Source organism: Protopterus annectens, chromosome 8.part0 (assembly GCF_019279795.1).
Source record: "Protopterus annectens isolate FY-2018-M chromosome 8.part0, PAN1.0, whole genome shotgun sequence".
NCBI lineage: Eukaryota > Metazoa > Chordata > Ceratodontiformes > Protopteridae > Protopterus > Protopterus annectens.
The window spans coordinates 850,046,797-850,072,542 of NC_056741.1; the positions used below are offsets into that span (position 1 = coordinate 850,046,797).

General features: G+C 44.3%; 1 protein-coding gene across 3 annotated transcripts in view; it reads left to right on the forward strand.

The window, feature by feature from the left end:
- XRCC1 (X-ray repair cross complementing 1) overlaps nt 1–25,746 on the forward strand; it is a 1,655,904-nt gene that overhangs the window by 1,189,527 nt on the left and 440,631 nt on the right. For all 3 annotated transcript variants that reach the window (XM_044080346.1, XM_044080348.1, XM_044080347.1), the window contains one exon: nt 7,493–7,629. In XM_044080346.1, coding sequence (XP_043936281.1) covers nt 7,493–7,629 — 137 coding nt within the window. The remainder of the gene's footprint in view (nt 1–7,492; nt 7,630–25,746) is intronic.

Genomic DNA, 25,746 nt, shown 5'->3' on the forward strand with positions numbered 1-25,746 from the left:
TCTGCCATTACTTTGGAACCGATGACATTGACTCTGAGTGCCTCATCGACACTGAGCCCTTTTACTGCACCATTGATTCCTTTGCTTCCTGTCTCCAAGTTAGAGACTATGGTGCCACTATCTCAGACACCACTGACCCAATACTCCCCCCTCTTTGGATCCATTCTTGAGTCAAATGTACAGCCCTTTTTTGGATCAACCAGACTTCCCTTCAGGAGTATATACGAGGTCCACCAGGAGTCTATCCAAACTTGATGTGGTGTGCCTGTTGGACCAGCTGTTAATGGCCAGAGGGATACCTAATGTTCCAAAGACTCATCCCCCTCTGGGACTTGGGTCTATCTCTCCTAGGACTCCGACGTATTCTCCTCCTTTGGACCTGTCGTTTCCGAAGCCCATTGCTCTGATGTCTTTTGTGGAACCCCGTCCCTCAGCGCCGACAGTGACTGTCACTGAGGCTTCGAGGGTATCCCTTTGGTTTTCGGTTCCGACGGAACCGTCCCTTCCTCAGACTCATGGTTGGGGGGCGGAGTCCTCGGTTCAGGGCACAGTTCAGAGTGTTTTATCGGTTCTGCCCTCGGATCTAGGGATAACGCCTTCCCCGATCCTGCTTGAGGCTCCATCTCTGGGAGCGGATCCGATGGAGCAGGGTGTGACCCTGGTTCTGAGGTTGTCCTTCTCGGTTCCAGGTTCCCACTCCTCTTCGGGCAGGCCTGCCTCGGGTGATGGAGAAGGTGCTTGCTTCGGGAAGCACTCCGACGTCGGAACTGCGTCCTGCTCCCTCTGAGCTACAGCCACCATGAGCCACCTTCCCGGAACACTGGGAGGAGAAGCCTCAGGAAACCCCAGTTTGGGATACCCACCCTTCTGAGTCTTCCTGCGATATTCCTACTGAGGAACCTCCCCGGAAGAAGGCGTGCAAGAGGAAGCACATTGACTCTCCTGAAGAGTCTTTGACAGAAGACACGGACTACGATAATGGGGAGGGGTCCCCACGGTCACCCCCAGATGATGTCTTCATCAGAACTATGATGAAGTCAAACTTTATTTGATGAAAGCACTTAACTATTGACTGGATTTATTGTGGAATAAAACATTTTAGAGGGATTCATGACCATTGTCTTCGTTTTTGGTGCTGTTTACTTTGGTTACTTGTTTTTGCTCACAAGATTCTTTCTCCCCTGGAAGAGCATCCACACTGGTCCAGAGATTTGCCAGTTGATGCTATGGTGGTGGTGGTGGCGGCCACTAAAAAGGATCAAGCGGAAGAAAGTCCTACTGTCCACCCACCCAACAGAGAGTCTCGGGCTGTGGACAGGTTGGGGAAGCGAGTCTTTGCTTCAGCGACCTTTGCTGTCAGGTCCCAGAACTACTTGGCACACTTCACAAGGCTCCAAAGAGATCTGATTACTGAACTTTCTGGATCCCTCGTGGGTCAAGTTTCTGAGGAGGCACGGTACAAGGTTGCCTCTCAACTTGCCACCCTTGAATCTATTTCCAGTTCGTCCATGAGGCTGCTCTCCCACGCAACTGAAGGGGCAGCCAGAGCTGCGGGTGCAGGAATAGTCATGCGACGTCATGCCTGGATGCGCATCTGCTACGTCGTGGACTCCTTCAAGTCCTCCTTTTTGAATGCCCCTATTGAACCATCTTCCTTGTTTGGTTCTAATGTGAAGGACACACTAGCCAGGTGTGAGCAAGGCGGAAACCAAGACTCCAGAGATTCCTTCTCTGGGGGGGGGGGGGGGTCTTATCAGCGCTCCTGAAGCGTTGCCCGATTGCTTTCCTCTAGAAACAGTCGGGGCTCGTTTTTCTTTGCACCAAACTGCCTGGCGCTCTATTACAATTGATCTGTGGGTGCAGAGAATAATCTCCAGAGGCTACAAAATCCCTCTAATCTCCTGCCCAAAACCTACAAAAAATTGTCAAAAAAGAGTCATCCAACCAGTCCCTCGAGACCAGTGCGGATCCGGGTTTTACTCAAGATTCTTTTTAGTGCCAAAAAAGAAAGGGGACTGGAGACCCATCCTGGATCTCAGCCACTTAAATCAGTTGTGCAAACCAAGTTTCGCATGGTCACTATTCAATCCATTCTCCCTTTTTTAAGTGAGGATGTTTGGATGTACTCGATAGACCTCCGGGATGCGTATTACCACATCAAAAAGGACAAATGCTTCAGGAGTCTCCTTTGCTTCTGGCTAGGAGCCAATCATTACCTGTTCCACGCACTGCCATTCAGTCTCCCGACAGCCCCAGGGTGTTCACGAATTGTCTAGCAGTGGTGACAGCTCATCTGAGACTTCAAGGATTCCAGGTGTTTCCATATTTGGACGATTGGCTCCTCTCCGCCCCCACCAAGAGTCTTCTGACTATGGCCCTCCGATACACCCTTTCACTAACAGAGTCCCTGGGAATCACTGTACACTGGGAGAAATCCAACTTAGAACCTACCCAACAGCTGGAATTTATAGGGGCAGTTTTCGGTACTTGATCCTGTCTGGTATGTCTCCCAACTCACAGGCTTCAGAGATTAAGATTGCAAGTGCATGTGATGCTCTGGCAAAAGAAGGTGTCAGCAAGGGAAGTTCTCTAAGCTCTGGGGTCCATGGCTGCAGCCATCCCTATAGCTCCTCTGGCATGTGATGCTCTGGCAAAAGAAGGTGTCAGCAAGGGAAGTTCTCTAAGCTCTGGGGTCCATGGCTGCAGCCATCCCTATAGCTCCTCTGGCAAGGTTACACATGAGACTGTTACAGTGGCTCCTGTTTTCCCAGTGGTTTGCAAATCTTCACCTCCTAAACTCGCAGATGCTCATAACTAACTCTTGCAAGCAAGATCTCCTCTGGTGGATGAGGCCAGACGCAGCACTTTGGTGTCATCCTTTTAGCCCCTTCAACCCCACTGTAACCACGGACACTTCCCTGATAGGGTGAGGGGGCCTTTTTCAGGGAAAGACAGTCCGAGGCATGTGGTCGAGCTTAGAGGCCAACCTGCATATCAGTGTTCTGGAGTTAAGAGCTGTGCTGTTAGCGTAGCAGGCATTCCATCCACTTCTTCCCCCCCGGAAGGATTGCAATTCAGTCAGACAATATGTCAGTTGTCTGGTACAGCAACAAAGAAGGAGGAACCAAATCCTAACCCCTGTGTCGAGAGGCCATGAGAATTTGGCACTGGGCGATAGCTTCCGACCGCTTTCTAATAGCAATGCACATCCCAGGGCATTCCATCGTGATTGCGGACAGGTTGAGCAGATACATTCTCCTTCCACACGAGTGGTCTCTCAATCCCAGAGTGATGGCAGAAATTTTCCACCCATGGGGCCAGCCCTGCTGCGACCTCTTCACCTCCCCTACGAACAGCAAATGCAGTAGCTCCCCCCTAGAGGGGGAGTCCCCGAGAGACACTCTGACTCATGATTGGCCCACAGGTCTCCACTACGCATATCCTCCAATTCCCTTGATACCTCTATTCTTAAAGAAGGCTACTCAGTTGAGATGCAAGGTGATCCTCATTGCCTCATTCTGGCCTTGTCAAGTGTGGTTCCCCTTCTTCCGGCCTCATCTGTTACAGCCTCCATGGATCCTGGACACTCGTCCAGACTTGATTTCTCACCCCCAAGGGTTGACTCACCCAAATCTGTCCAGTCTCAAGCTGATGGCTTGGTCTCTCCACTTCCATTAGTTGCCAGGCTGGAAGCCCTTTCCTCACCGGTTCATGATATTATTCTGGCCTCCCATAAACCATCCACCAGAAAACTTTATAGAGATAAATGGAAAAGGTTTTCTATATGGTCTAAAGAGCGGATGCTAGACCCTTTCTCAGCTCCGGTCTCTGGCATCCTTCAATATCTATCTGAGTTATTTGAAAACGGAGCATCAGCCTCTACCATACGAGTCCATTTAGCAGCAATTTCCAATTTCAATAATGGTTTAGAGGGCACTCCACTTATGTCCATTTGCCTATGCAAAACCTTTCTCAAAGGAGTATTTCACAGCAGACCTCCAATTAGGCGTCCCTTAGAGACATGGAATCTCTTCCTAGTACTGTAGTCACTATCTCAACCCCCCTTTGAACCTGCTGCAAAATGTGACCTCAGATTTCTCTCATGGAGATCTCTCTTTTTGGTAGCTGTCACTTCGGTTAGACGGATCTCAGAATTACAGGCCTTATGCATCAAGAGACTATATCTAATATTTCATAAAGACAGAGTATCTCTACGTACTTATCCATCTTTTCTCCCCAAAGTGGTTTCTGATTTTTCTGTGAACCAATCCATCAAGCTCCCAGTGTTTTTCCCGAACTATTCGAATAAAGGAGAATACTGCCTACACTCCTTGGATGTGCATGGGCAACTACGTTTTTACCTAGACAGGACTAAATCTGTCTGCAAGTCAGACCAACTTTTCATTTCTTTCTCTGGTCCAGGAATGGGATATACTGTTTCAAAAGTCACTTTATCAAAGTGGCTCAGATATTGCATTTCTTTTTCATGTTCATGTGCGAACGAGCCTAGACCTCACAGTATCAAAGCACATTCAACTAGAGCGATAGCAGCCTCTGTAGCTTTTCACTCCAGGGCCTCTGTGAATGACATTTGCGCAGCTGCCATTTGGGCTAAACCACACACTTTCATCAAACATTACAAGTTAGATATGGTTTCCAGGGGAAGAGCGGCCTTTGGCTCAATGGTGCTCAGGAATGTTCTTCCATAAGGGCCACCCAGGTTTCTCCGGTAGATTGAAATTCTGTCCCATCAGTGATGAATGGAAAGAAAATTAACAACATCAGATAAAGAAGTTATATCTTACCATAACGTTCCATCTGTGTTGTTGATCTTCTTTCATTCATCACACCCCACCCTCTGTCCCCTACCAAAGGCTCCTGGTGGATCTCATGGGTCCTTGTGGTGTGTCAGGGTTTTTGAGTAGAAATGGCCTCTGCTTTATTTCTATATCTTAGGCAAACTCGATCTGAGGTAACAGGGAGAAGGGCATTGTGGGTAGCAGCTTAGCTCGAGAGATTTTGGTGTACGCAAGCTTGATATTCGGCCGACATGGTTCCGAGGGACTCAGAACCGAACCTATCAGTTCCATCAGTGATGAATGGAAGATCAACAACACAGATGGAACGTTATAGTAAGACATAACTTCTTTTTTTTGAACGTCCGTTATTCAAGAACAAGTTCAGACCAGTCACAACCAAAATTCTGTACAGTTTATCAGGGACGATTTTAAGACTGTGACCTAGAACAGGTACTTTTTCCTAGGTACTATTCTTCTTTACTTGCCTACCATCAAGTCACCCCTTTTGGACTTCAGCCCATTTGTTCCCTAGGAATGGGAGAGCCCCAGATCTGCTAAGGCGAGAGCTGTCTGAAGGGACCATCATTTAGGCAGATATCAGTAGGTTTGTACTCTAGCCCTCATCCTGACAGTGAGAACATTTTTGTGTAAGCCCCTAACTCTTCCCGGTTGGGAGGTGGGCAGCTCACATCACCACAGGGACTATCAATGCTGTCCCCTAAAAGTACATGCGTTAATGAGGGTTACTACAAGGCAGAGGGACTATGGGTGTGTTTGTGTGTGTGTGTGTGTGTGTGTGTGTGTGTGTATAAACACACACACACGATGTTTAGCTCATGGTTTATGTAAAACAGGGCATGTGTATAATAAGAATATTAAGTAAGTGTGAGGTTGATTGCTGTAGTGAGGGGGAAATTTCCCTTCCCTTTCATACATGCAGCAATGTTGGAACTAATTATAACTTTATAATAGTGCACAGGGATATGGAGATCCTCTGTCTTTACATTAAAATAATTTCCGATATGCAGCTCTTTTTGAAAGATTGATTCTTTTTAGTTCCCCCGGAGATTTTTGTCAGTTACATTGCCTCACATTCCTGAGCATTTCTTAACTCAGATCTCTTGAAAACAGGTGTAAGGTTTATACTGTTACTTTATATTGGCAATCCCTCATACTATAGGTTCGCATATGTATATATCCCAGTAACCTGTCAAACTTGGGTGTGTGTGTGTGTGTATTGTACACATACAGACATACACACACATGAATGTGTGCACATATACATATGTGTGTATGTGCATATATATATATATATATATATATATATATATATATATATATATATGGTTTCCTAATGAATGAGCAAATTCTAAAAGGTCGGGTAACATTTTTGGTAACTGAAGTTATAAATGTACTAATTAAAAAAAAAAAAATACTCGATTGAATATAGTCTGTAGTCTACTGTCACTACATTATAGTACATGTGAACAAAACTGGAAATATAATCAAAACAAAATACTATACCTCCATTTTACTAATTATACTAACCCTAAGGTTGTAATATCTTGAGGTGGAGGAAATAGTTTTGCAGCAAAACTTGTTATTCACTTTTCTCCATGGTACTGCAGTCTGAGTTTTGCATAAAAATTTGTCAGGAATATATTGCTGGAGACCCTCGACATGGGGGATTACAAACTGCTATAGCCTCCCTGCAAAAAGAATTTTTCTTGGTTTATCACATACATTTACGTTATTGGAGTGATATGAAAACTCTTGGTGCCTTTGTGCAAAAGTAAGCTGTGGTGTTAGTGCTTTCTTTCATTAGCTTCATTTCTGTAATACAGCCTTTACTTTCTCACGTTGTGGTAGTTATTATGAATTCCCTACATTGTATTGCTGACCTTCTGAGCTATGTGGTAATACGGTTTACTAAGTAAAAGTATATGCACAAGTTCATCTCTTTGGTACTGTATTATATTGGCATACAACTTCATAAAGAATCAGCCATCAACAAACTATTCATCATTAGTATCGTGTACTGCTTGTGTTAATCTTCTTTATCTCAAGCATATTTCTTAATAGATTTCTCCACCTTACTTGCAGTGGATGGTGGTAGTGTGCATCAAAATATTTAACAGTAGAAACTGTATTAACAGAGAGTTTTTTTCCTGTTGCGAGAGTATGCAGTATAGCTAATTTCAGACAAGTTAAAGTTGTTTACTTTCAATTTATTTGGCTTGGTCAATCTGAAAGAATAAGGGAAAAAGAGTATTTCAGCCCTTCTGTTTATTTATTAAAAAGTGTGTTTTTTCCAGCCATGTCTGTACTCATGCACTTTTTTTAATATGTTCTGTAGAAATGTAAGTCATCAGCAGTTGTGGAATGTGTATTATTACCTTAAAAGATTTTTAACTTAAAAATAGCTAATGATTTTAAGGCTGTGACACTGATTCATATATGTAGCTCATTCAAATATTTCAGCATTATGTTTAATTTTGAATCATTGTGAGTAAAATGCTATTCTGGGCTTTCACCATTTCACAGCTATTAACAAGACTACAATTCTTACTTTCAGTAGGGAACAATATGTATAGGTAAATTTGTGACTGTGTATATGTGCATGCATCTGGGAATATGAGAAAGAGTTGCTTTCCTTCCTCATGTTCAGTTCTCTGCTTTTACTCTTCTATTAGAGTTCAAGAAGCAAGCAGAAAGCAACAGAAGGAAGTACAGCAGGAGGAAGATGATCCCTATGGAGGGTCCACTGATGAAAACACAGACATAGATGAAAAAGAGGGAGAAGAGGAACTTTCTATTCCAGAATTGCCTGGTATGTATTTTTAATGGAATAGGTATTTTTTTGCATTTAGCTGTATACCATGCTTGTGAGAAATTCTCCCTTGTCTGCACTGTGGTGTGACAGTGGAGTTGCTATGTATAATTTCAGGGGTGCGGGGGACCAAAGCTCTCAACCTTTTGTATCCAAAATGAGGAACACCAGCCTCATAATGTGGAAGAAATGGGCAAAATGTGGAACACATACTAACGACTTACTGACCTCTTTGACTAGGAAAGTCATAGGATAGTTAAAATATGCTTGTTTTACGTGTAAAAAAGATTTTTTAGTGAATTAATGACTAATTTCTGTTAACCATGGATATCAGTTAAAAAAAAAATCTTAGACTGAATGTGTGACAGACCCCTTCACTGTGGAACTTCGAGGAACATGAACTTTTTGAGACCCGAAATTAGATACGCTCCTCATAATAAGGAACACTTGAGAGGTATGCGGGGGACTTGCCCCCCTGCAAAAAATATTTTTTCTGTTTTAGGTTTTTCAGTCCACCATTTTAAAAATTATTCAGTAATTGGTTAGCCAAAGATCATGCTATACCTTATAAACCAATAAAAGTTTCTTTCTTATCTAGCGATAGTGTATGGTGTATAAGTGTAACAACTTCCATCTTTCCATATAACCTAATTCACAGCTTTGTAAAAATTCTCTTCATGAATCTTCTTAGCACAGACTCGATACTCTTTAATTGGTGTTTGGTATTAAGGCAAACCTCATTATTATTTTCTAAAATTGACCTTATATATGTTTTGTATAAGGCAGTTACTATCTCTTGTAGTTAGATTCTTTAACATGATGCCTAATTGTTTTCTTGACTTGGCATCTAATTGCATCTGCATGCTTCATATTGGTATACCCAAGTCCCTAAATACATCCACTTCAGATAAAGCAGATGTGTGTAGAGAAGCAGAGTATCTATTAATTAATTAACGCATGCATTTATTATTGTCTTTATTTTAAATCCAACTAGGTCTTACTCATTTTCAACTGAGGCCAGGTAGAAAAGCTGCATTATATAAAGTTTGTAATTAACAGTTTTATTTTTAAGAAGAATATTGTTTTCAGCACAGTTATACAGAGTAAATAATAATTACATTTAAAATACAGGATAGATAAGAATGGGCTGCATACAAATTGCTAAAGGACAGATTCATAAAGTGCGTTTGATTTCAAAAGTAGTTACTTGTAACAGATTTTATGTAAGTAGCAAGGATCTTTACATTAAGATAAGACAATGATGGATGATAATATTGATGAGGGTGAGAAACATACTAATAGGTTCATAGGTAAGTGCTAGGCTAGCCACCCTTTTGGGCCATTTTAAGCCTAGCTAGTTTCCCTTTTGGTGTTCAAAATAACCTATCCCATTAGGTGTTAGATTGGCCTTACCCATCCCATGGTCAATCATTATATATTAGCCTTAATGAAAATAATTGGGATCATAGTACAAAAAAAACGAACTTGGATAGAGTAAGAAACAACAGCCGAAATCTGAAGGCTAAAACTTTAATGAATCAGTTGACGGAGTGCTTTTGTCAAGACACAGCAAAGCTTCATCAGAGTTAATAAAATCAAACCACACATATATTTATATATCCCTCCATAGCAGTGACATCACAGCAACCACCAATTTAAAAAAAAAAAAAAAAAACACTTTTGTTTCTTTTTTACAAAGACATTTACCTGTTGAAAACGTATACAAAATTTGTAAGCATACAAAATGTGTCACAAATGTTTGCTAAACACATCTGTAATTAAATTTCATAAGATCTGTGGCTTAATGAACTGATTTCTATTTATCCTATACTAAAATTGTAACTTTATTATAACAGAAAGCTAGTTTGGTGTTTAAAGATAGAAGCATAGAGAAAAGTTGATAGTAAGCAGGTTGAGGCTAGAAATTTTCTTGCTGTGTCAGTTAGGTAATGTTTAACCCTATGGAGGAAACCTAGTTTTTTGGTGTTTTTTAAATATTTTGAAAAATATGTAGATACAATTTAAGGTAATTGTCTTTTTCAATATCTAGTGATTTCATATGGGTTGCTAGTTGAATTTTAGTGTTAGCTGTGACTGTAAAAGATTTAATTTGGTTGAAATACTGCATTGGTGTGAAAAGCATTAACTTTGTTTCATTAGGATTGAGAAGCAGCTTTGAAGTGCTTAACCAGGTTTCAATAAAAGAGAAGGAAGTTTGAATGATTTTGTGGAGTTCAGATAATGTTGGGGTTGTACATATTAAAGTTTAATCATCTGCATATTGCACAATGCTTGCCTTACTTATGGAAGTGTGGAGTTTGTTAATGAAGATAAAGAGAAGAAACTTTAGTATTGAGCCTAGTGAGAGGATGAGCGTTCCTGTTTCCATTTAACAGCTTGTTATCTATCTGATAAACAACAAAGAAACCATGTGAGAGACCTATGGATGCGAGATGGTGAAGCAGTTGCTGGTGAGATACCGTGTCAAAAGTTTTAGATAAGTCTAGAAACATGGTTGACACTAATATACTGTTATTCCAGTGCTGGTTTATAGTAATGGTAAAATGAAGGAGGGCAATGGTCATGCTGTGTTATGGAGAGGAGGTTATTTTTGTTTAGGGTATTGTATGAGTAGAGTGTGAAGGTGTCTTTTCTAGTATTTTTGATTGGGGGGGGGGGGGTAAAGGATTGCTGTGGGCCTGTACTTATTCAGGTGTGTGTATGTACTGCCTTTATTAAGTGTTATGATGAATGATTTCTTCCACATGGATGGGACATAGTATTGCGATGTAGATCTATTTATTAGTATGGAGATAGGGTAAGCAGTAGCATTATCAGCCATTTCTAAGTAGTCAGGAGGGAGTCGGTCAACAGCAAGGGTGTTTGGCTTTAGATTAAATAGAAGCTTTCTGTTAGTAGAGATGGGAATTGGACTAAAGTTGTTGAGCACTTGGAACATGGTACGGGTACTGACAGGATAGATGAAGGATTTATTTTAGGCAGGGACATTATTGATTGGATGATGTAGGAGTTGAACTGTGTATAGATTAAGTGGTGTAATTGGTTGTGTAGGGGTAGGGGGTAGTAGTTTGGCATGGGTGTATTAGTTTATTTATGGATGACCAGAAACTTTGGGATTATTGTGGTGTCTGTTTTGCAGTGACTTATAGTAGTTTTTTTCTCTTGTTTGCTGTGGTACTTTGTAGTGTTTCTTAAATGTCTTAAATGTTGATGTGTTTTGTTTTCTATTTTTGTGCCAATCTTTCTAGGCTTTGTCACGTTGTAACACAAGCTTTTTGGTTTTCGGTCTCTTTGTTAAAGTTGTTTGCATTGTGGACTTGGTTGTAAGTAATTTGTTTATATTGATTATTGTAATATCTTAATGCATACGTTGGAAGGTAGTCACTTATGCTGTCTGGTTGACCTCCATGTAAATTTATTATGTCAGAATTATTAGTTAGTATCCAGTCCAAGGTAGAATTTCTGTTTGTACATTTGTGGACTCTTGTAGTAGATGTGATTAGCTGAGTAAAGCTGTAAAGGTTCATGGAATCTGTTGGGGGGTTTATTTAGGTCTTCTATCATTGTTTCATGATGGATGCGATGAGGTATGCAGCATAAAATGTCTTCAGCAGTGGTGATATTTCCTTGCTGAATATAAGCAAAGTTTTTTTTTTTTTATTTATTTTGAGGTGTGTTAGTAGCAATTTTAGACACAAAGTACAAGGTTTGATTCTTGGAAAGAATGTCTAGTCTTGAAAATGCTCTTTGGGATCATTAGCCTAGTAATCCCCTATGAACCTGTTAAACTTTGGTATTTCTTGTGGAGGGGGTGTTTAGTGAGTTTTTGTAAATAATGGCAAGGCCACCTACACTTTGTTTCCTATCCTATCTGATTGTGTTATCTCCAGGTGCCTTTTTTCAACCAGGTTGCACTGCTATGTCTATAACATGGAAGTACGTTGCAATACAAGCATGTAGCTCTTGTATTTTATTACATATACTTATGAGATTCATATGAAGTAGTAGAAGCTGGGAATTTGAGGAAGGGTTACGGAGTGGAAGATTTGCTAGTAATTGTTTGTTGTGGAGTAGACCCAGGGTTTAGGTGAATGTCTCCACTAAGTTTGAGTGATGTTTTTGTGGACGAATGTTGATATCCTTACATTTATGTTTTACTTTTACTAGGAGTTTTATGTCTAGGTCTTTACAATATTTATGTTTGAAATAGATGTGTTTGTGTAGTTCTGGGTGAGTTTGTTGGAAGAGTGTAGCAACTCTACTGAAAGATAGGCTAAGTAAGTGTTAATGTAACAGGTGTGGGTTTGTAGGTATGTTAACTGACTGCAGAGGGGAGATGTGATAATTTGTAAACTAGAATATTGAGGAGGCAGAGGAAAAGACTTTGAACCAGGGACATGTTGTATGGTGATATTAAGTTCTGATAAGGGAGGGTTTTAGTTTTGCTAGTTGGCAAGGACTTATAGTGAAAATAACAGTCTAGAAGATGTGAAGTTGTTCAATCTCGCCGTTCATTCTTTACTAATGGGTTCGGAGCTGTTCCCTCGGCTCCGATACGGCCATTTGCAAAGCTCCAGGTCTTCAAATAGCTTGAGGTCAAATCCCTATCCCATGATGCACCTGTGAATTACCTCAGATCTAGTTAGCCGCTGCAACAGATCGGAGGTTCTGATTTAGCTTGGGCCAGATAAGCAAATTTTTCATTAAAAATTTTCTAAAAAAGTTTTTTGATAGCTAGTATAATTAGTTAGCATTGTTTATAAAGCTCTTATAGCTTTCAGTGTGTTTTCCCTTCCCATTTACTGTGTTTTCTTAAAAATTCTAGTTGGCCTTTTTTAGGCCTAGTTAGTAGTAGTTCTTTATAGGTGGTCTGTCTAACCTTTGTTTTTTTTATATAAGGCTTTGTACAGTAAACCTTAGTTTATATAGATAAGGTTGTTGCTTCCTTTTTTCAGCTTGCTGTGTTATTTAGTGACGTTTGTCACATTTCTTAGATAGTTGTAGTAATTAGACTTCTGTGTGGTCTGTCTAGCCTTCTTTTTTTAGATAAGGCTTAGTCGTTTACTACTGTTAAAATTTACAGTGAACTCTACATGTTTAGATAAGGTTGTTGTTTATCAGCAGCTATCTGTTTTTGCATAGTCTGCTTGTGTGGTATCACATTGTGTGTGTGTGTGTGTGTGTTTTAGCCTGCTTTTATTAAGGCTTGCTTGGCATTTTTTCTGTTGTGTGAAATTTACTGTTGTAGTTTTTTTGTGTGGTAACAGTAAATATTTTCTAACTTTACTAAGGCTGATCAAGATAAGGACCCCAAGTCTGGGTTCAAAAAGTGCCCAAAGTGTGGCCAGAAAATGTCAGTTACAGACAGCCATGTTAACTGTGTTTACTGTCTAGGGGCTCTGCATTTGCAAGGCAGTTGTACCATTTGTCATTCCTTCTCCTCTAGGGTCCTGCAGGAAAGGAAGAGGAAACTGATCGATAGAGGCTTGTTGAAGCCTTCATTTCAGGAAGCTTTGAGTGACCAGGATGGTTCCAGTAGGTCTCCAAAGTCTTCCAAGACATCAGACTCAAAAAAATCAAAGATGTCATCGACTTCGGCTCCACTGCCCCCGGAGCCGACAGTCTCTTCCTTTTGGAGCCGGTCTTCAGGCTTTGAGCCAGTCTCCGTAGCATCGAAGAGTCCTATTCTCCAGTCGGTACCACCTTTGGTACGATCTTCTTGATCATCTATCAGCCTGTCGGATCTGGACGTGGATCGTGTAGTACAGAAGCTGTTGTCGGCACCAGCATTAGCCAAAATGTTATCGGCTTCAACCCAAATGGCTTTGGAGCCGAAGACCATTGCACCGACTCTTTCTATTCTTCCTCTGAGCCATGCTGGTCTTTCGGAGCTGGAGGAAGCAGACCTGATGTTAGTGGAACCCATCGGAGCCGATGCCTGCTCCAGTATCCTCGGCTCCATGTACTCTGATGTCCTCTGTGCCTATCAAGGACTCTAGGAGCCGACGCACTCTGGTCGGGTCAGGGGAGGACAGTCGGACCGACTTTGCCTCTCAGGGCCTCGGCTTGGATGACCTTGGCTCCTGCCTCGGAGCCCACTGTCCCAGTGCCGGGGGTGTTGACGGTTTCCTCGGATCTGTCAGCTCCCTCACATTGGAGCAGGGGTGCATTCGATGCCATGAGGAGAGTTATGTCTCCTAGGGCATCTTCGACCTTGGGTCTGCCCTCCTCCTCCCCAAAAGTGCCTGTGTCTGCTTCTGCCTCACACGTCCTGATCTAGCATAGATACCCAGAGCCTCAGGTAGCCCCAATGGGTGGCCTCTGCTCTTCTGAGACCTCACCAGAGGCCCCCACTGATGAGGTTCCCAGGAAGAGATTGTGCAAGAGGAAGCACCTAGACTCCCCACAGGAGTCTCTCACATCGGATACTGACTTAGAAGAGTCAGAAGGGTCCCCACTGTCCCTCTCTTAGAATATCTCCTTCACTGAGATACTTGAGATCCTTAGGCAGAGGGTTGATGGGCAGTCCAAAAGCCCTACTGAGGATGTCAGTTCTCCTGAAGGCTTTTGGGTCTCAGCCCTCCACCTCTTGGGTGTCTCTGCCCTTCAATGAGCTGATGCAGCTGGTCTCATGAAGGCCGTAGGAGTCTCCGGATACTATGGAGCCTGTCCCTAGGAGGCCTAATAAATTTATTTCTGCCCCACTTAACAATACATTCTTAACTAAAGGTGTTCCGGTTGATGCCATGGTGGTGGCTGCGGCCACCAAGAAGGAAATGTCTGAGACTTCCTCGTCTATCCATCCTCCTAACAGAGAATTATGGATAGATATAGGAAGTGCATGTTCAGTTAAGTGACCTTTGCTCTCCGTTCGCTGAACTACTTAACCCATTTTACTAGGTTACAAAGAGATTTCCTTAAGGAGATGGGAGATGCTCTTCAGGGTACAGTAGCTGCAGGAGCCTACTACAAAGTTGCTGCCCAGCTTGCTACCTTAAATTCTGTTGTCAACTCATCCATGTGTTTCATATCCTATGCAGCCGATGGAATGAGTAGAACTGCAGGTACAGGAATTGCTCTTAGGAGACATTCCTAGATGTGCTTGTGTTCCTTCGCGGAGCCCTTCAAGTCATCCTTCATGAACACTCCCTAAAGTGAAGGAAACCTTAACCAGGCGTGAACAGGGCAGAAAGACTCTCTCTGCCATCGGGGTCCATTTTTCCACCCCCTACCCGACCCTACCCTAAAGGTCAAAGGGGAGGAAAAATGTGGTTCCGAAAAGCCCAAGGAGTCTTTCAGTACACACGTGGTGAACCCCCCTCCATACAGAGGAGGGGGTAATAATGGAAGACACTGCCATCGAGACAGAGGGGGTCCACAACACCAAGGTGACAGAGATCACTTCCCTGGGAAGCCCTACCAGCACTCCTGAGAGGAGGCCGACTGTCCTGCTCTGGAGGCAGTCGGGGGTCGCTTATCTTTGTACCCAGACACCTGGCTCAAAATAACAAAAGACAGCTGGGTACAAAGTATCATTTCCAGAGGGTATTTCATTCCATTCGCCCCCCCCCCCCATCATAAGAAAAATCCCGGACGGACCACCCAGTTACAGGGAACAAGCAACTATAGAGGTCCAAATGTTGCTAGCAAAAAGAGTCATCCAACCAGTCCCAGCAGACCAAACAGGATCCGGAACTTACTCAAGATTCTTTTTGGTTCCAAAGACGACAGAGGACTGGAGACCCATATTGGAGCTAAACTGACTGAACCAGTATGTAAAGAAAGAGACGTTTCGAATGGTCACGCTTCAGTCTATACTTCCCTTCTTAGGGAAAGACAACTGGATGTGCTCAGTAGATCTCAAGGATGTGTACTATCACATAAAAATGACCAGGCCATCCAGGGATCACCTGCACTTCTGACTGGGAGCCAATCATTACCAGTTTCGAGCCCTGCCCTTTGGTCTCACTGCAACTCCCAGAGTGTTCACCAAATGCATGGCAATGGTCACGGCTCACCTGAAGCATCTAGGATTCCAAGTGTTTCTGTACCTAGACGATTAGCTCCTTACCGCCACCACCAGGCATCAACGCATTCAGGCCAGGGAGTCCACTCTGTCACTCTGCAGTCATCTGGGCATTACAGTCAACTCATAAAAATCTGCCTTGTCACCATCGCAACATATCATTTTTATCGGGGCAGAGTTGGACACCACCACCACCACTCTAAGACTTCCAATAGAAAGAGTCTTTCTCATTCGTCAACATGTCAGCATCCTGATATCACAAGACAAAGCATCAGCATCAGAAGTTCTGAAAGTATTAGGCATGATGGCAGCAGCAGTTCTAGCCATACCACGAGCTTGGATGCACATGCGGGTACTTCAGTGGCTGTTGTTCACTCAATGGTCTTACCAAGAGCTACCCATGAATCACTCTATAATGATCACAAATTCTTGCAAGAAGGTCCTTCAGTGGTGGTTGACTTCACTTTGTCACAATAGGACGCCCATTTGTGCTACCACCTCCAGCAGCCACTATGACCACAGACGCTTCCCTGATAGCGTTGGGGGGGGGTGGGCATTTTCAGGGAAAGACTGCCCAAGACACACGGACCGATCAAGAGACGCATCTGCATATCAATGTCCTAGAGATGAGAGCAGTACTTTTGGCATTGCAGTACTTTCATGACTCTCTTCCTGTGGGTACGATTGCAATTCAGACAGACAGCATGTCGGTGGTCTGGTATTTGGACAAACAAGGAGGAACCAGATCTTACCCCCTTTGTCGAGAGGCTCTCAGAGTTTGGCAGTGGGCTGTTTCCACCCAGTGCTTTCTGTTGGCAACGCACATCCTGGGGAGATCCAACGTGATAGCAGACAAACTGAGCAGGGCAATCTTGTTGCCCCACGAGTGGTCCCTCAAGAAAGAAATTGTGGACAGGATATTCTGCAGGTGGGGCCAGCCTTGCTGCAACTTTTTTGCCAGTCACATGAACACGAAATGCAAAAGCTACTTTGCCCTGATTCCCCCTCCGGGAGAAGCCCCAAGGGATGCACTCGTACATGATTGGCCTCCGGGTCTCCTCTATGCATTTCCACCAATCCCGTTGATACCCGAGGTTCTACAGAAAGCAAAAATCCCTGGAAAGGACCATCATTCTTATAGCCCCTCATTCGCCTCATCAGATTTGGTTCCCCTTCCTTCGACTTCATCTTTTGGAGGATCCTTGAATTCTGGACCCAGTTGCAGACCTTCTGACACACCCGTCGGGGGACCTTCATCCCTCTCTGCAGTCCCTGAAGCTGACAGCTTGGTTGCTCCAGTTCCCATAACTTTTCCAGTGAGACGAAACAGATCCCTTTGTCCTCTCATAAGTCTTCCACTAGACTCCCGTGAGCCACCTGAGATTGATGGTGCTTGGAATACTACCCATCAGTAAAGAATGGGGTCTAGTTCACGTTGTCGTAAGCCGACAAATACGATATTGTTGGCACGACATTGTCGAAAGTCCGGAACATCGTGCAGGTAAATGGAAATCTCTGTAAGGGGGAAAATGGAAGAAATTTTCTATATGGGCCTCTAAAAATAATATTGATCCTTACCAAGCCCCTATGGCTTCCATCGTAGAATTCTTGACTATGATTTTTAACAAAGGAGCTGCAGCAGCAACAGTTAGGGTTCAATTGACTGCTATTTCTAATTTTCATCTTGGTTTTGAAGGTTTAAATATCATGTCTCACAAGTTTTCCAAAGCCTTTCTCAAAGGGACTTTTCATATTAGACCACCTGTGAAATCTCCCTATTCTCCATGGAATCTAAATTTTGTGCTTTCACGTATAATGCTCCAGCCATTTGAACCAGCTTCATCTTGTGATCTCAAATTTTTGTCTTGGAAGACCATCTTTCTAGTAACTATTACTTCTGCCCGCAGAGTGTCAGAGCTTCAGGCTTTAACCATCAAGCCTCCCTATTTGATATTTCATGCTGACAGAGTATCACTTGGAACAAATCCCTCATTCTTGCCCAGAGTTTGCACTGAAATCAATCTCAGCCAAGTTATTGATTTGCCAGTTTTCTTCCCCAATCATTCTAACAATTTAGAGTGTATGCCGCACAAACGTGATGTTCACAGACAGCTCAAATTTTATTTGAATAGAACAAAAGATTTCAGGAAATCAGACCAGCTTTTTTTTTTCATTTTCAGACTCCAGGAAAGGGAGACCAGTGGCTAAAACAACTCTGTCTAAATGGTTATCTGATTGTATCACCTTTGCCTATTTAGCTGCCAATATGCCTTTGCAACACAAGATTAAAGCTCACTCAACCAGAGCAGTTTCTACATCATCTGCCTTTTCTGCCAGACTTCCGATTGATAATATTTGTGCAGCAGCAACTTGGTCAAAACCTCATACCTTTATCACTCATTACAAAGTTGACAAGGCCTCCAGGAACAGGGCCTCCTTTGGTTCTACGATCCTGAGAATTGTACTCCCGTGAGCCACCTGAGATTGATGGTGCTTGGAACACTAACCATTACTAAAGAATGGGGTCTAGTTCACGTTGTCGTAAGCCGACAATATCAAATACGATATTGTTGGCACGACATTGTCGAAAGTCCGGAACATCGTGCAGGTAAATGGAAATCTCTGTAAGGGGGAGCATTCCATTTACCTCAATGTAGTGGGGTCTCGGAGTTAGTATATTTAAGTAGGGGGGTGTGTGGGGTGCAGGTGGGTTTGCCCCCCTGCCTACGCTAGTTTTTTTTGTAGTGATATTTTTTTTTTTTTTTTTTTTTTTTTTACGGTATTCGAAATTTTACTACTTCAATCAATAAAGTTCGACCTTTATTGATTCAATGTAGTAAAATTTCGATAATGTGATATAGACGCAAAGAATGAACGGTGAGATTGAGCACCTTCACATAAAGAAGTTATGTACTTACCATAACGTTCCATGTGAGTTGTTCATCTTGCCTTCATTTTTACGTCCCTCCTTCCTACTCCCTCCTGGGCTGATAGATGAGCGAGATGCTGGATCCATCCTGGTTACTCAAACCTTCTTTTCCTTTTCTTTAGGAATGTAACAGTGACATATGGTATTTTTATACGTAGCAAACAAGATCTGAGGTAATTCACAGGTGCATCATGGGATAAGGACTTGGCCTCGAGCTATTTGAAAACCTCGAGCTTTGCAGTTGGCCGTATCGGAGCTGAGGGATCGGCTCCGAACCCATCAGTAAAGAATGAAGGCGAGATGAGCAACTCACATGGAACATTATGGTAAGTACATAACTTCTTTTTTATGTTACTTTAAATTTGTGGGTTGGGGGTTTCTATGCTACTGAGTTGCTACTGTTTTGAAAATCAAGTTATAGTTGGGTGGTGGTTGTGAGTGGAGTGTAAGGAGTAGGATGTGCTTTAGTATAAATGTATTGTGGGTGGGGATGGGTGGGAATTGGTGGGAGGGGAGCAGAGTGAGCCTGAGAATAGTGAGGGCGAATAGAGCAGGACCAACCTGAACCAGTAGTATGGTTGTTTTTTTTTTTTTTACGAAAAACAATCAAGGAAATTAACTATGAGGAAAATAAGTGGAAGCACTAGTGTAATTTAAAAGCCTATTTTCAATAACAACTGCTGTGAGGAATGAGAAATGAGGAAATGTTAAGCAACCACAATTAAGAATGGGTAAAATGCTTGGATAGAGGTGGAAAAAAATGTATGGGAAAGATTTTGAGGGATTGAGTGTAGAGGGACAAGTAAAGAGAATGGAAGACATAATTGTTCAGCAGTAGCAGAGCTGGGGGAGGAGAGAAAGGTAACGAGAGTGCAGTCACAGAACACTCTCTCTAGTGAAAATGATAGGCAGATAAAGTTCAGGAGGTAAAAGCCAGTCTGAAGTATGTTAGCAGAGGAAAATATAAGAAACAAGTACAAGATAATATTACTCTGTAAAATTGTGAAAGCCAAGAAGGATTTACAGAGGGTTGATAAGTTGAAGGGGGAGAGAGAGGTATGAACGTTACATGGATAGTAGAAAAGCAAAGAAATATCTCTCTGAAGTTGTTAATCTTCTTCCTATTCATCACTGATGGGTTCAGTTCCGAGCCCCCGGAACCGAGTCAGCCTTATACCAAGCTTGCGTACACCAAAAACCCTCGAGTTAAGCTGCTACCCACAATGCCGTTTACTCAGTTACCCCAGATCTCGTTTGCCGTGCAGCCATATAGCAGCGTTTCACCGAGCACTCCAGCTAAGTGATTTTTCTTATACATTTACAAGTTGTAAAAGTTTTTTCCTGTTTATAGTCTGTTCTTTGATATCTCTATTATTTCAGCTCTACCCACAGGTATCTCTTTCTTACCATTGCTGGTATTTTCTAACTTTCTACCCTTGTGGTATCTTCTTACCATTGTTGGTATTTCCTCTCTCTCTTTACTTCTTCATTTCCACCACTTTCCTCCCACTTTCCCTTTTGTGTGTGTGTGTTCTGTTATGTCTAAAAAGAAGGGAACTACGGGTTTAAACACTGCTCTTCTTGCAGTGGTAAACTTCCGAATAGTGACCTCCATGAAGTGTGTGTACTGTTTGGGGGTTCTGCATTTGTCGGCGAAACTTGCGTGTTATTTGTGCTAGCTTCAGTCAGTGGACACAGAATGAACGTCGGAATGAACTGATTTTGAAGGGCCTGCTTGCTTCGCCTTTTTCAGAGGTTATTTCTGCGACAGAGGTCTCATCCCCTGCTTCTGTGGACAGGAAACGTCCTCACTCAGACCCCTCGTCACCGGCCGGTGACAGAGGTAAAAGCCATCAACACAAAGCCCAAAAATCTTCCTCAGAACACTGTTCTGCCTCCTCGGTTCTGACTACTACATCGGTTCCAAGCTCGGCCCCAGTGAAGCTTACCGAGGTCGTCTCGTCGGTGCTTACCCCGGCAACGATGACTACGGCGACGTCTACTGCCTCTGTTCCGATTAGCTTGTCTATTTCTATCTTGGCACCATCGCCCATTTCTGCTCTGATACCGGTTCCAACAACAACCTCGGAGGCGTTTTTATCATCCACCCCTGTTGTGACTTCGGCTCCGAGCCCATTCTCGGCTCCAACCATACCGTTGTTGCCAGTTTCTAAATTGGAATAGTCTGTGCCATTCTGTGATACACCACGGACTTAATACTCATCGACTATGGACCCATTTGCCGGACAACCTGCAGCCCTTTTTGGACCAGCCTGATTCCCCCTCGGGCATCGGTGAGATCCACCAGGAGCCTTTCAGAATTGGATGTGGTGCGCCTTTTTGACCAGCTGCTGACCGCCAGTTGAATTTCAAATCTGCCTAGACCCTATCCCACTCCAGGCTTTGGATCTATTACTCCAGCGACCCCTACTTACTCTCCTCCCTTGGATCCCTCGGTTCCAAGGCTCATTTATCCAACGTTTTCTAGAGGACCCCCTTCGTCGGCACTAACAACGACAGTGTCTGAGGCCCCGAGGCCCCTTTGGGTGTCTGTTCCGCCGGAACCCCACCTTTCCTCAATCTCATGCTTGGAGGGTGGAACCTCTGGTTCCGGTATCGGTCCCGACTTCTGATCCGTGGGTGACTACCACTCCAAGTTTGCTTGAGGCTCCATCCCCGGGGGTGGACCGATTTTGTCTTCTTCGGTTCCGGGCTCCCACTCCTCTTCAGGCAGGCCCGCTTTCCGCGTGATGGAGAGGGTGCTTGCTTCTAGCAATCCTCCTATGTTGATTATCTTCCCAGTTCCTTCTGAGCCACAGCTGTCAAAGGCCACCCCCCCAGGACTCCGAGAGCACAAGGCCCAGGAAACCCCTACCCAGGATATTTCCCTTTCTGAGTCTTCTTCGAATGCTCCCACCGAAGAACCCTGTCAGAAACGGGCGTGTAAGAGGAAACACATGGACTCCCCAGAGGAGTTCTTCACGGAAGATACGGACTACAATGATGGGGAAGGGTCCCCATGGTCACCCCCTGACGATGTCTCCTTCGGAGACATCATGGAAATCTTGAAACAGAGGGGTGACTGGAAGCCTTCCAACCCTTCCTCTGAGGAATCCATATTCCTGCAGGCCTTTCTCTCTCGGCCCTCTGCTTCTTGGGTGACCCCCCCCCCCCCCCCCCCGGCTGATGAGTTGGTTAAGCTCATTGTGCAACGGGCATGGAAGAACCCGGACTCTGTTGAGGCCATCCCCAGGAGATCAGACAAGGTACTGTCTGCTCCAGAGGATCAACCCCATTGGTCTAGAGGTTTGCCAGTGGACGCTATGGTGGTGGTGGCAGCCACGAAAATTCCGGGCAGTGGACAGGTTAGGGAAGTGACGTTTTGCATCAGAGACCTTTGCAATTAGGTCTCTGAACTTTTTGGCACATTTTACGAGGCTTTAGAGAGAACTTATCTCTGAACTCTCCAGAACCCTCGCGGGCCAAGTATCGGATGGAGCATGAGATAAAGTTGCTTCCCAACTTGCCACCCTAGAGTCAATATCCTATTCATCCATGAGGTTGCTGTCACACGCAACCGAAGGAGCAGCTAGAGCTGCGGGTGCGGGCATAGTCATGAGATGCCAAGCCTGGATGTGCATTTGTGACCTCGCGGACTCCTTCAAGTCTTCCTTTCTAAATGCCCCTTTCGAGCCATCAGCTCTGTTCGGTGCTAAGGTCAAGGATACATTAGCCAGGTGTGAGCAAGATGGGAAGACCTTGTATGCTTTTCCAAACCTCAGCGTTCCTTCTCCAGGAATCGGAGGAGTGGGAAGATGTGGCACAAGAAGTCTCAAGGTCCTTTCTGGGACGCACGTGGTGAGGACTCCTCCAGGGGGTTCCAATAATGGAAGACATCCCTTTCGTGGCAGAGGGGGTCCACGGAACCAGGGCTCCAGAGATTCCTTCTCGGGTAGACCATATCAGCGCTCCTGAGGCGCTGCCCGATTGCTTTCCTCTGGAAGCAGTTGGGGCACGTTTTTCTCTGCACCAAGCTGCCTGGCTCTCCATTACAATCAGTGGGTGCAGAGAATTATTACCAGATGCTACCATATTCCCGTAATAGCTTATCCAAGACCTCCGAAATCCCTTCCCGATGTTCCACCCAGTCAAAGGAAAGAGGCAGCTTCCGAAATATGAAAGCTATGTCAAAAAAACGAGCCATCCAATAGGTCCCCCCAGATCAATGTGGATCAGGGTTCTACTGAAGATTCTTTTTGGTGCCAAAGAAAACAGGGGACTGGAGGCCCATTCTGGATCTCAGCCAACTAAACAAATCGGTAGTTCAGACCAAATTCCGCATGGTCATGATTCAACCATCCTCCCCTTTCTGCAGGAGGGTGTGTGGATGGGCTCATTAGATCTCCGGGATGCGTATTACCATATCAAGATGGACAAGCGCTCCAGGAGCCTCCTTCGCATCTGGTTGGGAGTCAATCACTACCAGTTCAGAGCCCTGCCTTTCGGTCTCTCGACGGCCCCCAGAGTGTTCACGAAATTCCTTGCAGTGGTAACAGCTCATCTGAGTCTTCAGAGATTCCAGGTGTTTCCTTACCTAGATGATTGGCTCCTCTACGCCTCCACCAAGCATCTTCTGGTCAGGGCCGTCCGCTACATTGTGGTTCCAACGGAGTCACTAGGCATCACCATACATAGGGAGAAATCCAACCTTCAGCCCTCACAACAACTGGAATTCATAGGGGTAATATTCAACACCCAGTCAAGCCTGATCTCACTTCCTCTCCACAGGCTTCAGAGACTAAGAGCACAGGTACAAGTGATACTCTGTCAAAGAAAGGTGTCTGCAAGGGAAGTTCTCCAAGCCTTGGGATCTATGGCTGCAGCCATCCCTATTGTTCCCTTAGCCAGACTACACATGAGATTACTACAATGGCTCCTTCAGGCCCAGTGAATACCCAGTGTTCACCCCCTGAGCTCACAGATTTTCATCACCAAAACTTGCAAACTAGATCTCCTCTGGTGGATGAGTACGGACGAAAATCTTTGGTGTCGCCCCTTCCAGTCTCCTCAGCCCAGCCCCACGGTGACCACAGATGCTTCCCTAATGGGGTGGAGTGCCACTTCCAGGGAAAGGCAGTCCAAGGCACGTGGTCCAATGTAGAGGTCAACTTGCATATCAGTGTCCTGGAGTTAAGAGCGGTGCTATTGGCGTTGCAAGCTTTTCATCTGCTCCTTCCATCCAGAACAATTGCTGTCCAGTCGGACAACATGTCCGTGGTCTGGTACATAAACAAACAGGGAGGGACCAAATCCTACCCCCTATGTCGTGAAGCCATGAGAATCTGGCAGTGGGCGATAGCATCCAACTGCTTTCTGATCGCAACGCATATCCCGGGGAGCTCCAACGTGATTGCGGACAGGCTGAGCAGATGCATTCTCCATCCTCACGAGTGGTCTCTCAACCCGAGTGTGGCGGCGGAAATTTTCAGCCGTTGGGGCCAGCCATGCTGCGACCTTTTCGTCTCCCCCACAAACACAAAATGCAGCAGCTACTTTGCCCTCTCTCCCCCTCTCAGGGAGTCACCGAGAGATGCTTTGATCTACAATTGGCCCACTGGTCTCCTTTATGCTTATCCTCCAATTCCTCTGATTCCCCTTGTTCTAAGGAAAGCTATTCGGTTGAGAAGCAAAGTGATCCTCATTACCCCATTCTGGCCTCATCAAGTGTGGTTTCCCTTCCTTCGACCTCATCTGTTACAACCTCCTTGGATCCTAGATACTCGTCAGGACCTCATATCTCATCCACAAGGGCTGACTCCCCCGAATCTGTCCACAATCAAGCTGACAGCTCGGTTTCTCCACTTCTGTTAGTTGCCAGGCAGGAAACCCTCTCTTCACCCGTACATGATATTATCTTGGCCTCTCATAAACCATCCACCAGGAAACTTTACAAGGACAAATGGAAAAGATTCTCTATTTGGTCACATAATCAGAAGCTAGACCCGTTTTCAGCTCCCGTAGCCACTATTCTTCATTATCTGGCTGAACTGTTCGACAATGGGTCCATCTCGCAGCTGTTTCCAACTTCCATAACAGGTCAGATGGAGTGCCACTTATTTCCTCTCGCCTTTACAAGACCTTCCTCAAGAGTATTTTCCACAGCAGGCCTTCCATCAGACAGCCGGTGGAGGCATGGAATCTGTCCTGGGTTCTGCAGCCTCTTTCTCTGCCCCCTTTTGAGCCGGCTGCAACATGTGATTTAAAATTCCTGTCATGGGAATCCTTTTTTCTGGTGGCTATAACTTCAGCCAGAAGAATTTCTGAATTACAAGCATTATGTATCAAGAGCCCTTAAATGATCTTTCATAAGGACAGAGTATCACTTCGGACTAACCCATCCTTTCTCCCCAAAGTGGTTTCTGACTTTTCGATTAACCAGTCCATTGAGATCCCTGTGTTCTTCCCAAATTACTCTAACAAGGGAGAATATTACTTACATTCCTTGGATGTTCATAGACGATTACATTTCTATCTGGACAGAACTAAATCCTTTTGCGGGTCCCAGAATGAGAGGTGCAGTATCGAAAGTTACTTTGTCTAAATGGCTCAGGGATTGCATTACCTTCACATATTCACTTACGGAGGGATCTAAGCCTGGCCAAAATCAAAGCTCACTCAACTAGGGCTATTGCAGCATCTGTTGCCTTACACTCTAGGGCCTCCATGGAGGACATTTGTGCAGCTTCCATTTGGGCTAAGCCCCACACCTTTATCAAGCATTGCAAACTAGATCTGATCTCCAGGGGAAGAGTGGCCTTTGGTTCAGTGGTTCTCAGGAATGTTCTTCCATAAGGGCCACCCAGGTTCTCCAAGTAGCTGGGGACTTGGTCCCATCAGTGATGAATAGGAAGAAGATTAACAACTTCAGATAAAGAAGTTATGTATTACCATAACGTTCCATCTGAGTTGTTGACGATCTTCCAGTCATCACACCCTCCCACCGACTCCCTCCAAAAGTTCCTGGCGGATCTCCTGAGTCTTTGTTGTGTATTAGGGTTTCTGCACAGAGATGGCCTCTGACTTGTTTCTTCTTCTGTATGTTGCATGCAAACTCGATCTGAGGTAACTGAGTAAAGGGCAT